Source organism: Trichomycterus rosablanca, chromosome 9 (genome assembly GCF_030014385.1).
Source record: "Trichomycterus rosablanca isolate fTriRos1 chromosome 9, fTriRos1.hap1, whole genome shotgun sequence".
Taxonomy (NCBI): domain Eukaryota; kingdom Metazoa; phylum Chordata; class Actinopteri; order Siluriformes; family Trichomycteridae; genus Trichomycterus; species Trichomycterus rosablanca.
Window position 1 is genome coordinate 27,288,915 of NC_085996.1, and position 12,411 is coordinate 27,301,325.

General features: G+C 39.8%; 1 protein-coding gene across 2 annotated transcripts in view; it reads left to right on the forward strand.

Annotated features, from left to right (window-relative positions):
• The window catches only part of trappc8 (trafficking protein particle complex subunit 8), a 55,815-nt gene extending 46,564 nt beyond the window's left edge, over positions 1 to 9,251 (forward strand). For both annotated transcript variants that reach the window (XM_063002184.1, XM_063002185.1), the window contains 3 exons: positions 2,650 to 2,792; positions 7,054 to 7,143; positions 8,251 to 9,251. In XM_063002184.1, coding sequence (XP_062858254.1) covers positions 2,650 to 2,792; positions 7,054 to 7,143; positions 8,251 to 8,485 — 468 coding nt within the window. In that variant the 3' untranslated portion in view covers positions 8,486 to 9,251. The remainder of the gene's footprint in view (positions 1 to 2,649; positions 2,793 to 7,053; positions 7,144 to 8,250) is intronic.
• The last annotated feature ends 3,160 nt before the right edge of the window (positions 9,252 to 12,411 follow it).

Consider the following 12,411-nt stretch of genomic DNA (forward strand, 5'->3'; position numbering starts at 1 on the left):
ACAGTATTATCTAGTTCTTATCTAGACAATATCTAGAAAATACAAGTATCGGTTTGAGAATCGGATCGGGATCAAAATTAATAATCGGGATCGGTATCGGGAACAAAAAAACGTGATCGGGACATCCCTAGGGTTAACATTATGACCACTCTTAATATTGCTGCCCCATACACAACAAACTGTAATGCATTGTGTATTCTGACACTTTTCTATCAGAACCAGCATCAGCAGTTTGAGCTGCAGTAGCTCGTCTGTTGGATCGGACCACACGGGTCAGCCTTCACTCCCCACGTGCATCAATGAGCCTTGGCAGCCCATGACCCTGTCGCCGGTTTACCACTGTTCCTTCCTTGGACCACTTTTGATAGATACTGAACACTGCGGACTGGGAACAACCCTCAAGAGACCCTCAAGACTTTTGTAGATGCTCTGACTCGGTCGTCTAGCCATCACAATTTGGCCCTTGTCAAACTCTCTCAAATCCTTACGCTCGCCATTTTTCCTGCTTCTAACACATCAACTTTGAGGATAAAATGTTCACTTGCTGCCTAATATATCCCACCCACTAACAGGTGCCGTGATGAAGAGATAATCAGTGTCATTCACTTCACCTGTCAGTGGTCATAATGTTATGCGTAGTCGGTGTATGTTGGAGATTTTGTATCTAGTTTACATTTAAATTCACACTTTAGGTTACAAACAACCCAGTGCGTAGTCCTCAAACCAAGAGACATTGCGATGCGGTCACTTGTTAAATGTTAAAGGTCCTGCTCACTTTCTCTTTTTGCTTTTATTTCTTGGGTTTTTGCTTTGTATACATTCTGAGACATTCTAGTAGTTGCAGTTTTGTGTCTGTGTAGAAACCAGCTTGAAAATGTTTTGTTTTCTTCTTTTTGGCTCAACCTGTCTCTCCCTCCCTTTCTCCGTCCCCTTGATCGTTTGTCTTGTTTTTCCTTAATGTTGGCGCTCACATTGTCTGGTTGCTGACAGATACAGTACAATTGGCTGCAAAGTATCCACTCTCAACGTCACCCAGTTGGTATCGGTGCCTTACTGACGTTCAAAAACGTCATCTGATGTAAATTTATTCGTCTGTGAGAGTCACGTGTACGCTCATCCTAATGCAGTGTGAATGTGCCTGTGGGTGTATTTCTGCTCGTGTTGCCTAAAATAGCACTTCATGGACAAAAGTATTGGAACAACAGCTGCTAACAAGTATAATAAAGCAATTATATATAAAGGAAATTATTTTCTTTCAACTTTGAAGCAAGAGTTTAGGGAAGGCCATTTTCTGTTCCAGCATGACTATGACTAAGCAAGGTCTATAAAGACATGAAGAAAAGCACAGTTTTGAGAAACTCCAGTAGCCTTCACGGAGCCCTGATACCAGCCCCACTGAACAGCTATGGAATGAAATGGAACATCAGTTGAGGCTTTCTCGACCAACATCAGTACCCAGTCGTACAAATGCTTTTATGACTGAGTGGAATGAGATCTTGGAATACCGTATTTCTTAGCAAGTTCAGTTTAGGGCGCATTCACAAGAGAAGCAACACACGCCGCACACTTTTGCTACGTTGGGCTCACGATTTTTGTATTTACCATGCTGCTCAAAGTGCAAAAAGCTTCTCATGTGAATGCGCCGTAACGCTTACCACTTTGTTTATATCGCTTAGAATTTGAAGTCATTTTTGAGTAAATGTGTAGGTTAGAATCTGGGCTCGTTCTGTCATTACTGTTTGTTGGACGTTTTCACCTTCAACTATTTTATTTCTGCTATAAGTTTAAGCACTTTGCTTTGTGTACGGAATGCCATAAACACATGTTGCACTTTGTTTAATATGGAGCCCTTGAGAATTTAATAATATGGACATAAACCCTGTTTACATTTAGTTTTGTGCCATATTATTGTGCCATACAGTTTGTTGTTAAAATAAAAGCTTAAATAAGATTCTAAATAAAAATTTTTGGTGGAAAATGAATCGTTTAGATTAATCAACTAATCATTAAAATAGTCTATAGATTAATCGATAGAAAAATAGTCGTTAGTGGCAGCCCTACTCTATTTTAATACCATTTGTTTGTGAGATGAGATGTGAAAACATATTTTTTGTTTTAATTAAATCAATATTTTAATTTGCTAAACAAAATACACTGTCTTAAAGTAAGTTGAATACTTTAACTCATCAAATATGCATTTGATGTTGTTCATTCACTCATTCATTTTTAATGCATTCATTTAGATGTTTGTCTCCTTTGGGTGAGACTATTTTTGTGTGCTACTTATTTTCTCAGCACTCGTTGCATAGCAACCATGGTCTTCGTCACTTCTCTATGAGGAGGAAGTCCCTCACCTCACGTGAGGGAGTCACCTTAAACGTGATGTTCCTGTGGTGCCATGTGAGACAGCACACATAGCTCACTCAATCACACCACCACTAATCTGCGTCCCGTTTTAGAACCATCAAGTCAGAGTTTCAGTCAGAATATTGGTTAAGTGAATGTTACGCTTTCTCAAAATATCAACTTTTGATCCCTTTCGCTTTGTTCCAAGTTGTATTTTATAGATACTAAAAGTTCAGCATTCAAATGATAAACCTCTTGTGAATGTAAATAATCATTTAATAATGAAATGTTTTTCTTGGACAGGAAACTCAGGAGATGGTCTTACTGAAGTTCAAGCCTGATCCACCACCTCCTATTAGCAGACCTTCACTGGAGCAGCTTTCCCATCTAATCAAGACCTGTCTGCACTACCCTGAGTCTTATGATCACCCCTTCCCACAAAAAAGGTGGGAAATGCACTTTTCTTAGAATCTGTTGAATTTGAACACAACATTTAGACAACCTGGCATCCAGTGAATACATGACAGAATTTAAATAAATCAATACAATTGCATAATACAATTAAATAAGGTTAACTAATATACATTTGAAATGGCATATACACAGGTCATAACATTAAAACCACCTCCTTTTTCTACACTCACTGTCCATTTTATCAGCTACACCTATTTCTCTACATACCTTTTTTGCCTTCTTTCACCCTGTTCTTCAATGGTCAGGACCACCACAGAGCAGGTATTATTTAGAGCAGGTATTATTATTATTATTTATTTATTTATTTATTTTTTAAATACCGTGTCCACTCACTGTCCACTCTATTAGACACTCCTACCAGTTGGTCCACCTTGTAGATGTAAAGTCAGAGACGATCGCTCATCTATTGCTGCCATTTGAGTTGGTCATCTTCTAGACCTTCATCAGTGGGCGCTGTTGGCTGGATATATTTTTGGTTGGTGGACTATTCTCAGTCCAGCAGTGACTGTGAGGTGTTAAAAAACTCCAGCAGTGCTGCTGTGTCTGATTCACTCATACCAGCACAACACACACTAACACACAACCACCATGTCAGTGTCACTGCAGTGCTGAGAATGATCCACCACCCAAATAATACCTGCTCTGTAGTGGTCCTGTGGGGGTCCTGACCATTGAATAACAGCATGAAAGGGGGCCAACAAAGCATGCAGAGAAACAAATGGACTACAGTCAGTAATTGTAGAACTACAAAGTGCATCTATATGGTAAGTGGAGCTGATAAAATGGACAGTGAGTGTAGAAACAAGGAGGTGGTTTAATTGTTATGGTTGATCGGTGTATTAAATCCTCCATGACTGACTGGTTAAAGTGTATGCAGTGATATTAATTAGAAGCTGAGAACACATGGGGAAACTGTCCTTAGTTTAGCAAGCTGTACATCACATCATGGGCTCAATTAAAGGTTGATGTAAGAACGAAGCTCCTGCGTTTTCTTTGTTTTTGTGGTCAGCAACACATTTCAGTAAAGCATTAAGATGCTGATCATCCAGCAGCTTCTAATTTGTGGCAGAGCAGTTTTATCATGATTCTTGAATTACATTCGACTATTCTGACATACTGCCTTTCAGCATAAGGAGACAGTTTAGGTTTTATTTTTGTCCTTTGCATTTGGCCATGTTTTATAAACGTTTTTTACTGATTTGGGAAAATCAGTTTTAGCCAGAAATACACGACTGCAGCACATTTGCAGACTGGTGTCAAAAATCTCTTTTAAATACTTTGTCATTGATCAATCGACCGTAAACGGTGTTGAGTCGCCTGCAATGACTTGAAAACAATTTAACCAAAGACGTCTCTTCCATAGATGCAATAAACATTGCTGGTTTGCAGCAACCTTGTACTTTTGTCGTCGGGTTCCATTGAAAAGCGTTACTCAAAACAAAAGTGCCGTTATTTATGCCGCTGCACAAAACGCCATGTTTTATGCACTTTTTAACTGGTGCAGTTAAACTGGCCTATTGCATGAGCATAGAAAAGTCACAAAGTTTAACTGGAACTTTCTTAACCCCTTTATTATTAATATGCTGTATTTATATTTTTGACACTACAGATTTTGTTTTATTTTAATGTCAGTAATGTGGTATTCCAACCCTGATCAGACATTTACTTATTGATATGGATGCGAAAGGCGTATGGTTGTGTGGGCTTTGTGTAAATGCGTTATCATTAAGGGTGGAGAACGAAGTACACATCACTACAATAGAAGATTTAATAACTGATGTCCAAAGTGGGGACTAGGCTGAAGGTAATAGATATTTATTACTGGCCATTTCCCTGGAGAAGTTTATGCACTAAGACTTTCCACTTTCCACTTTATGTGCCCTACTTTTACTTCCATACAGGCGAGCGACAGGTCATTATGGAGATGAATTAGTTTGTGTCTAGACCCAACCATCTAGTAGTGCTACATCATCAGTATTCTCTTTCTCTCTCTTCTCCTTTAACTTCTCCCCCTCTCTCCACTTACACACATGCATATTCACATCTAAAAGCAACAACAACTAACAGAATGGAAATAACAAAACATACCAGACACGCCTAAACACAAACCAACAATAACCAGCACTAGCTTGGTGTATCAGTACACCCCACAACTTTTTTTAAATGTATTCTCCAGTGATGCATTACATGCCTAAAAGCAGTTGGCTTTGTTTACTTATAGGCATCAAATCTAAATGGGCTTGCTTGAACAACTTTTTTCCCACCAAAACTGTGAGCATTACTATGGAATGTGTTGCTTTATAACAGCCGCCAATCTCCTGGGGAAGTTTTTTAACTATATTTTGGAACATGATTTCTGTAATTCGCTTCTGGGCACTGATGTTGGGCAGTCACGTCCAGCTTTTTATACACTATATTGCCAAAAGTATTCACTCACCCATCCAAATCATTGAATTCAGGTGTTCCAATCACTTCCATGGCCACAGGCGTATAAAACCAAGCTCCTAGACATGCAGACTGCTTCTACAAACATTTGTGAAAGAATGGGTCACTCTCAAGAGCCAAGTGAATTCCAGTGTGGTACCGTGATAGGATGCCACCTGTGCAACAAGTCCAGTCGTGAAATTTCCTCGCTACTAAAAATTCCACAAAGTGGAAGCGATTGGGAACGACAGCAACTCAGCCATGAAGTGGTAGACCACGTAAAATGACAGCGGGGTCAGCGGATGCTACAATCGCTACAGACCTCCAAACTTCATGTGGCCTTCAGATTAGCTGAAGCACAGTGCGTACAGAGCTTGATGGAATGGGTTTCCATGGCCGAGCAGCTGCATTCAAGCCTTAAATCACCAAGCGCAATGCAAAGCATCGGATGCAGTGGTGTAAAGTACGCCGCCACTGGACTCTAGAGCAGTGGAGACATGTTCTCTGGAGTGACGAATCACGCTTCTCTGTCTGGCAATCTGATGGACGAGTCTGGGTTTGGTGGTTGCCAGGAGAACGCTACTTGTCTGAATGTATTGTGCCAGGTGTAAAGTTTGGTGGAGGGGGATTATGGTGTGCGCTTCTGGAAGACTGGTCAAAAATTCCCATAAACACACTCCTAAACCTTGTGGAAAGCCTTCCCAGAGGAGTTGAAGCTGTTATAGCTGCAAAGTGTGGGCCGACATCATGTTAAACCCTATGGATTAAGAATGGGACGTCACTCAAGTTTATGTGTGTGTGAAGGCAGACGAGCGAATACTTTTGGCAATGTAGTGTATATATTTAATAGTAAACAAACAAATAAACAAACTAACAAGTTCCGGAAGGCTTTTCTTCAATATGCCCATGATAACCCTTTGAGTGGACATTTAGGTCAAATGAAGACACTTGTACGATTGTTAGAGGTGGCGTACTGGCCCTCCATTCGGAAGGACTCGTGGGCATACTGTAGGGAATGTGAGACTTGCCAGAAGTACAAACCATGTATCTCCAAGCTTTCAGGTCTGCTACAGTCCACTCCTGTCATCGAACCTGGGTACATGTTAGGTGTACCCTTATGGGCCCATTACCCAAGAGCCCACGACAGAATGAGCACCTCTTAGTCATAGTGGATTACTGCAGCAAATACATACCGTTTCTGTCATTAATGTAACTAAAGCATGTAAAACATTATGTGAAATGCTAATAAATAAATAAATAACCTTTTACTTTTAAATAAGACTGTGAGTGCGTGGTATGCAATTGGATTTTTTCACAGATGTGGGAAAATCAATTCCACCCACAAATACATGACTGCAGCACATTTGCAGCAAACATCAATACATTTTGACTGGCGCCAAAAATTCCTTTCAAATAAAGTCTGTCAACTTTGTCCATAAACGGCATTGAGTTGCCTGAAATTTAACCACAAAACGTCTCTCCCCATAAATGCCAAACATGTTTAAACACTGCTGGCTTTTATTTACAGCAACCTTGTACTTTTGTTGTTGGGTTCCACTGAAAAGCCTTACCCAAAGCAAAAGTGCCGTTATTTATGCCACTGTATAAAACATTTTATTATCAACCAAAAATGCCATGAAGTATCATTGCATTTTACTTTAGTTATCTCAAGGTCTTTTTATTTTTTAACTCATACCCAAAGAGCACATCTAATTGAAAAACTCTGCAGTGAATAATTTTTAATTGGGTTTTAGCTTTTGAATGGCGTACTATTTAACTTGTCAACCTTTCTGTTTTTTCTCCTCACAGTTTATGCATGGTACCAGTTACCTTGGCATTGTCCAACTGTTCCCTGGCCCAAGTGGATGTTATCATTGACCTGCGACACAAAACTACAAGGTAATTAAAAATGACTAGAGTTGATGTTTAGCCGTATCATCATAAGCAACTACAGTGGTACCTTGGTTTTAGGAGTGGCGTTAATTTTAAAAGGCGATGAGTTTCAAGGTATTTTTCCCATAAGGATGTATGGGAAACCTGATAATGTGTTCTGTGGAACTGCATATATTGCATATAATGTAAATAATGGGGTTGTTTTTGACACTTATACACTGAAAATACCACAAATATAATATAAAAACACTGAAATAAAGGGCTGATTCTTACAATTTCTCAGAACCCCGAGCTATGACACAAGTCAAAGTGAAACGGGAGGAAAATCCAGATAAACACAAGATACATGTTGACTGGATTTGACGGTTATTCCACACACATGCAGATTCGTCTCATATTCTCACTTTGATGATGTATTACTGCACCGCTCAAGCCGAGCGCTGAACAAAGCGACTGTTCATTGTTTCATTGTTATTTTGAAATTAAATAAATATATATTTTTAAAACAAACCGAACATGTTGAGTTTAAGGGAAACGTTGAGTTCAAGGGTATAAATTTCTCGCGGAAGGGCATTGAGTTTTAAAGATTTTGAGTTTAGGGGACGTTGAGTTACAAGGTACCACTGTATAGCACATTGAGTAAATCCATTGATGGATGACTTTGTTTGTTAAGCTTTGTTTAGGCTCCATTGGAAATGCTTTTGACCGTGATTTAGCAGCCTAGAGCATTGTTTACCACCATACGAGGGATGGGACATGTGCAGACATTGGTAAAAGATTCAAACGCACACTGTTGGACTTGTTTGGTTTTTTAATTGAGATCTTTGGGAAGCTTTATTTGAGTCAGAATAAAAATGTCACCTAGGCGCTCAGTTGGCGCAGTGGGATATTCCGCTCGCACACCAGCGCTGAGATTCCGAACACCCCGGTTCGAATCTCGGCTCTACTACCAGTCGGCTGGGCGCCATCTAGCAGGCACAATTGGCAATGCCTGCAGCAGACAAAATTGCCCACCGTGTCTGCTGAGTGGAAAAGTGGGTGGGATCTTCAAACTCTCAACTATACTTGTGGGCAAGCATTAATGTGATCTGACTGTCTCTTTGCTCTCTGCAGCCCAGAGTCCCTGGAGGTACATGGTGTGTTTACATGGCTGGGACAGACTCAGTATAAGCTGCAGCTCAGACCACAGGAAGTCCACCAGCTCTCGCTGAAGGCCTGCTTCTTCCAGGCCGGTGTTTACAACCTGGGCACGGCGCGGGTTTTTGCCAAACTCGCCCAATCTGGCACCATGTGTGAGACCAGCCAACAGAGCTCCATGCCAGCTCTTATCGTCATTAACAGCGTGTGAACCAGCCTTCAGTACAGACCTGCTGCTGCTTTAATGTCATTTAACAGAACTAGATTGAGATCTAGATTGACTTCATTCAGACTGCAGCAGCTTTCCACTTCTAATCAAAGGAAATGTTAGAAAGGTTAATTGGAAGATAAATATTATACTGGATATGGGATGTGTTTCTCTGAATTTGAAAAAAAATCACATTCTTTATAGGGGTATTTATCTGCCATTGTATCGTTTCAGTTTGACAATTTGTTTTATAAAATCCTTGTTTATTTTGGGTTTTTAATACTGATGGATCATTCACCCAAATCAAAACTCAAGTCTAGATCTATAAATGAAAGAGGAGGATTGTGTGTACACACGCTGTTGCTCATTGGGTTTTACCTGTTTCAACTGCAGTAACAAAACAAACTTTGCACATGGAACCATGAAACTGAATAACTGATGACATATCTTGCTAAATAAACTTTGGCATGTTTCTTATCCGATGAGCCGGCTGGACCAGTGAAAAGACAGTGGCACCTGTATGAGCCCTTAAGGAATCAGTGGCACCCTGTGGATCGGTTTAGAGGTGTACGGATGGGCTGGACTAACCAGGTATCAAAGAAAACGTGTACATTTTTTACAAACCTATCGTCTTTTTTTTCTTCTCTCACCTCTCTGATTAAACTGTTATTTAAATGTATCTATGTGACTGCCTTTCAGACAGAATGATGTATTATATTTATAACAAATTACTGTACATAGAATAAAACGTAACCAAATAACCGTCAAAGTGTAATTATGCTCTCTAAAGCTTTTACTTTTTTTTCTTTTTTTTTTTGAGTCCAGTTTAGCTTGCTGACATTCATACACTCTTCCCAATTAAAGCGACTGCACTAACTTCGAAAGGTCCTTTATTATGGTCACTGTTGGAGAGACCAACTTCTTCTACTTTAAATAAAAAATACACAATTACACTAAGTAACTTTTATTATTGGTGTGCGAATAAAGCTGAAAAAGAAAAAAAAACATGCATAATAAACACTGATCAGCCATAATATTCAGCTCCACTTACCATATAGAAGCACAATTACTGACTGTAGTCCATCTGTTTCTCTGCATGCTTTGTTAAACCATTTCATGCTGTTCTTTAATGGTCAGGACTCCCAGGACCTCTACAGAGTAGGTATTACTTGAGTGGTGGATCATTCAGACCACTGCAGTGACACTGACATGGTGGTGGTGTGTTAGTGTGTGTTGTGCTGGTATGAGTGGATCAGGCACAGCAGCGCTGCTAGAGTTTTTAAACACCTCACTGTCACTGCTGGACTGAGAATAGTCCACCAACCAAAAATATATCCAGCCAACAGCACCCTGTAGGCAGCGTCCTGTGACCACTGATGAAGGTCTCGAAGATGACCAACTCAAACAGCAGCAATAGATGAGTGATCGTCTCTGACTTTACATCTACAAGGTGGACCAACTAGGTAGGAGTGTCTAATAGAGTGGACAGTGAGTGAACACGATATTTAAAAACTGGACAGTATTACTTTTTAAAAATATTTTATATAATGGTAAATTTAAACATTTAATAAATAAAAGATTTGTCATTGTCATTCAGTTGTGATCTGTTTATGGGCAACTACAATGAAATGGTACAGTTTTTGGTATTGAGAATATTTCTGTAAGGAAAATTAAGATTAACATAACAAAAACAATATATAACATATGCAAAATAACAATTCTGTGTGCACTTCGTACTGAATCTGTGACCCTAAATGTAACCATCATGTCCTTAAAGGTCTGCAATTTCAGGTTTGTGTTTGGGTTTGTCCCCATTTTGGACTGGAATAATATGGAATAATAAGTCCTTAATGTGCAGTTCACATTTCATAGATTTTAGAATGCAGTTTTATTATTTTTAGGGTGGCTCGGTGGGTAGCACTGTCGCATCACAGCAAGAAGGTTTTGGGTTTAATTCCCAGGTGGAGCAGTCCCGGGTCCTTTCTGTGTGGAGTTTGCATGTTCTTCTCATGCCTCCGGAAGCTCCTGTTTCCTCCCACAGTCCAAAGACATGCAAGTGAGGTAAATTGGAGATACAAAATTGTATGTGACTGTGTTTGACATTAAAAACTTGAACTGATGAATCTGTGTAACCAGTGATTATCTGTCCTTTCATGAATGTAAGCAGAGTGTGTAAAACATGAAGTTAAAATCCTAATAAAATATATAAAATAAAATAAAAATTTATTTTTATTATCGCCATTAATAACACAGATTTATAATTATTTGTAGTTCATTTTAAGGTCTGGAAAGTAGTGTCCTGAAAAGTATATACTGTATGTCATAGTCCTCATTTTGTTGAGTGTGTGTGTGAGAGAGAGAGAGAGAGAGAGAGTGTGTGTGAGAGAGAGAGATACTTGAACTGTAAACCCTCTTCCCCAACTCCTGAACACCTACTCCCACCTATGGGCAATTGAGAGCATCTAGTCCACCTCCTGCATGATTTGGAGAGGTGGGATGAATTGCAGGCACGGTCAGTGAATGGAAACGATGATCAGACCCAGCTTCCAGGATACATGTTGCTATACAGCTGCTGGATTTTCACTACACATGACAGAGTACTCTCTTACTCCGATGGTTTAACTGATGCTGCGGTGCTTTTCTGTCTGACAGTTCAGCAGCTGCTGAGCACAGAGCAGCTCTGTCCTGTTTGTCTGCTACCTTAATGAGTGATTCAATTAATAAGTGATGAAACATCATGCAATTCCAAACTGAACAGTCCTGTCGCTGCAACTGGGGAAGCCTCGGGTGCTTCTAAATGGAGTTCTTTCTCACCCCCCCTCAGAGCACAGAATGGTAAGTACATTAATTCACTCACTTATTCATCAGTGTTGTTTGATCAAGTGTCAAATTTTTAAATTATTAGATTACATTCAGCACATTCTATTCAAGTGTTAGTTGAACTACAAATAACACTTTATAAATTATTTATAACAGCTAGAAACACGCAAACCTGTTTCCGTTACCCCCTTTCATGCTGTTCTTTAATAGTCAGGACTCTCCCAGGACCACCACAGAGCAGGTATTATTTAGGTGGTGGATCATTCTCAGCACTGCAGTGACACTGACATGGTGGTGGTGTGTTAGTGCGTGTTGTGCTGGTATGAGGATCAGACACAGCAGCGCTGATGGAGTTTATAAACACCTCACTGTCACTGCTGGACTACGAATAGTCCACCAATCAAAAATATCCAGCATCCTGTGACCACTGATGAAGATCTTAAAGATGACCAACTCAAACAGCAGCAATAGATGAGCGATCGTCTCTGACTTTACATCTACAAGGTGGACCAACTAGGTAGGAGTGTCTACTAGAGTGGACAGTGATTGGACACAGTATTTAAAAACTCCAGCAGCGCTGCTGTGTCTTATCCACTCATACCAGCACAACACACACTAACACACCACCACCATGTCATTGTTACTGAAACGCTGAGAATGATCCACCACCTAAATAATACCTGCTCTGTAGTGGTCCTGACCATTGAAGAACAGCATGAAAGGGGGCTAACAAAGCATGCAGAGAAACAGATGGACTACAGTCAGTAATTGTAGAACTACAAAGTGCTCCTGCATGGTAAATGGAGCTGAAAATGGACAGTGAGTGTAGAAACAAGGAGGTGGTTTTAATGTTATAGCTGATCGGTGTATAAACTAATACAAAAACTCCATGGACTGGATTCAGATAACGATTTAATGGTCCGAGTTTAAACTTTCAGTCTAAATACTTGGGCAAAATAAGCTGCATTTAAATAATGTTGTTTGGCCCATATCTACTCCTTGGTTGACATGTGTTAAACTCAAAAATATTGGTAGATGGTCTTAGGAGAACAGCTTTTCTAACCTATATGTCAACTATGAAATATGAAATTTGCATCATTTTTGTGATC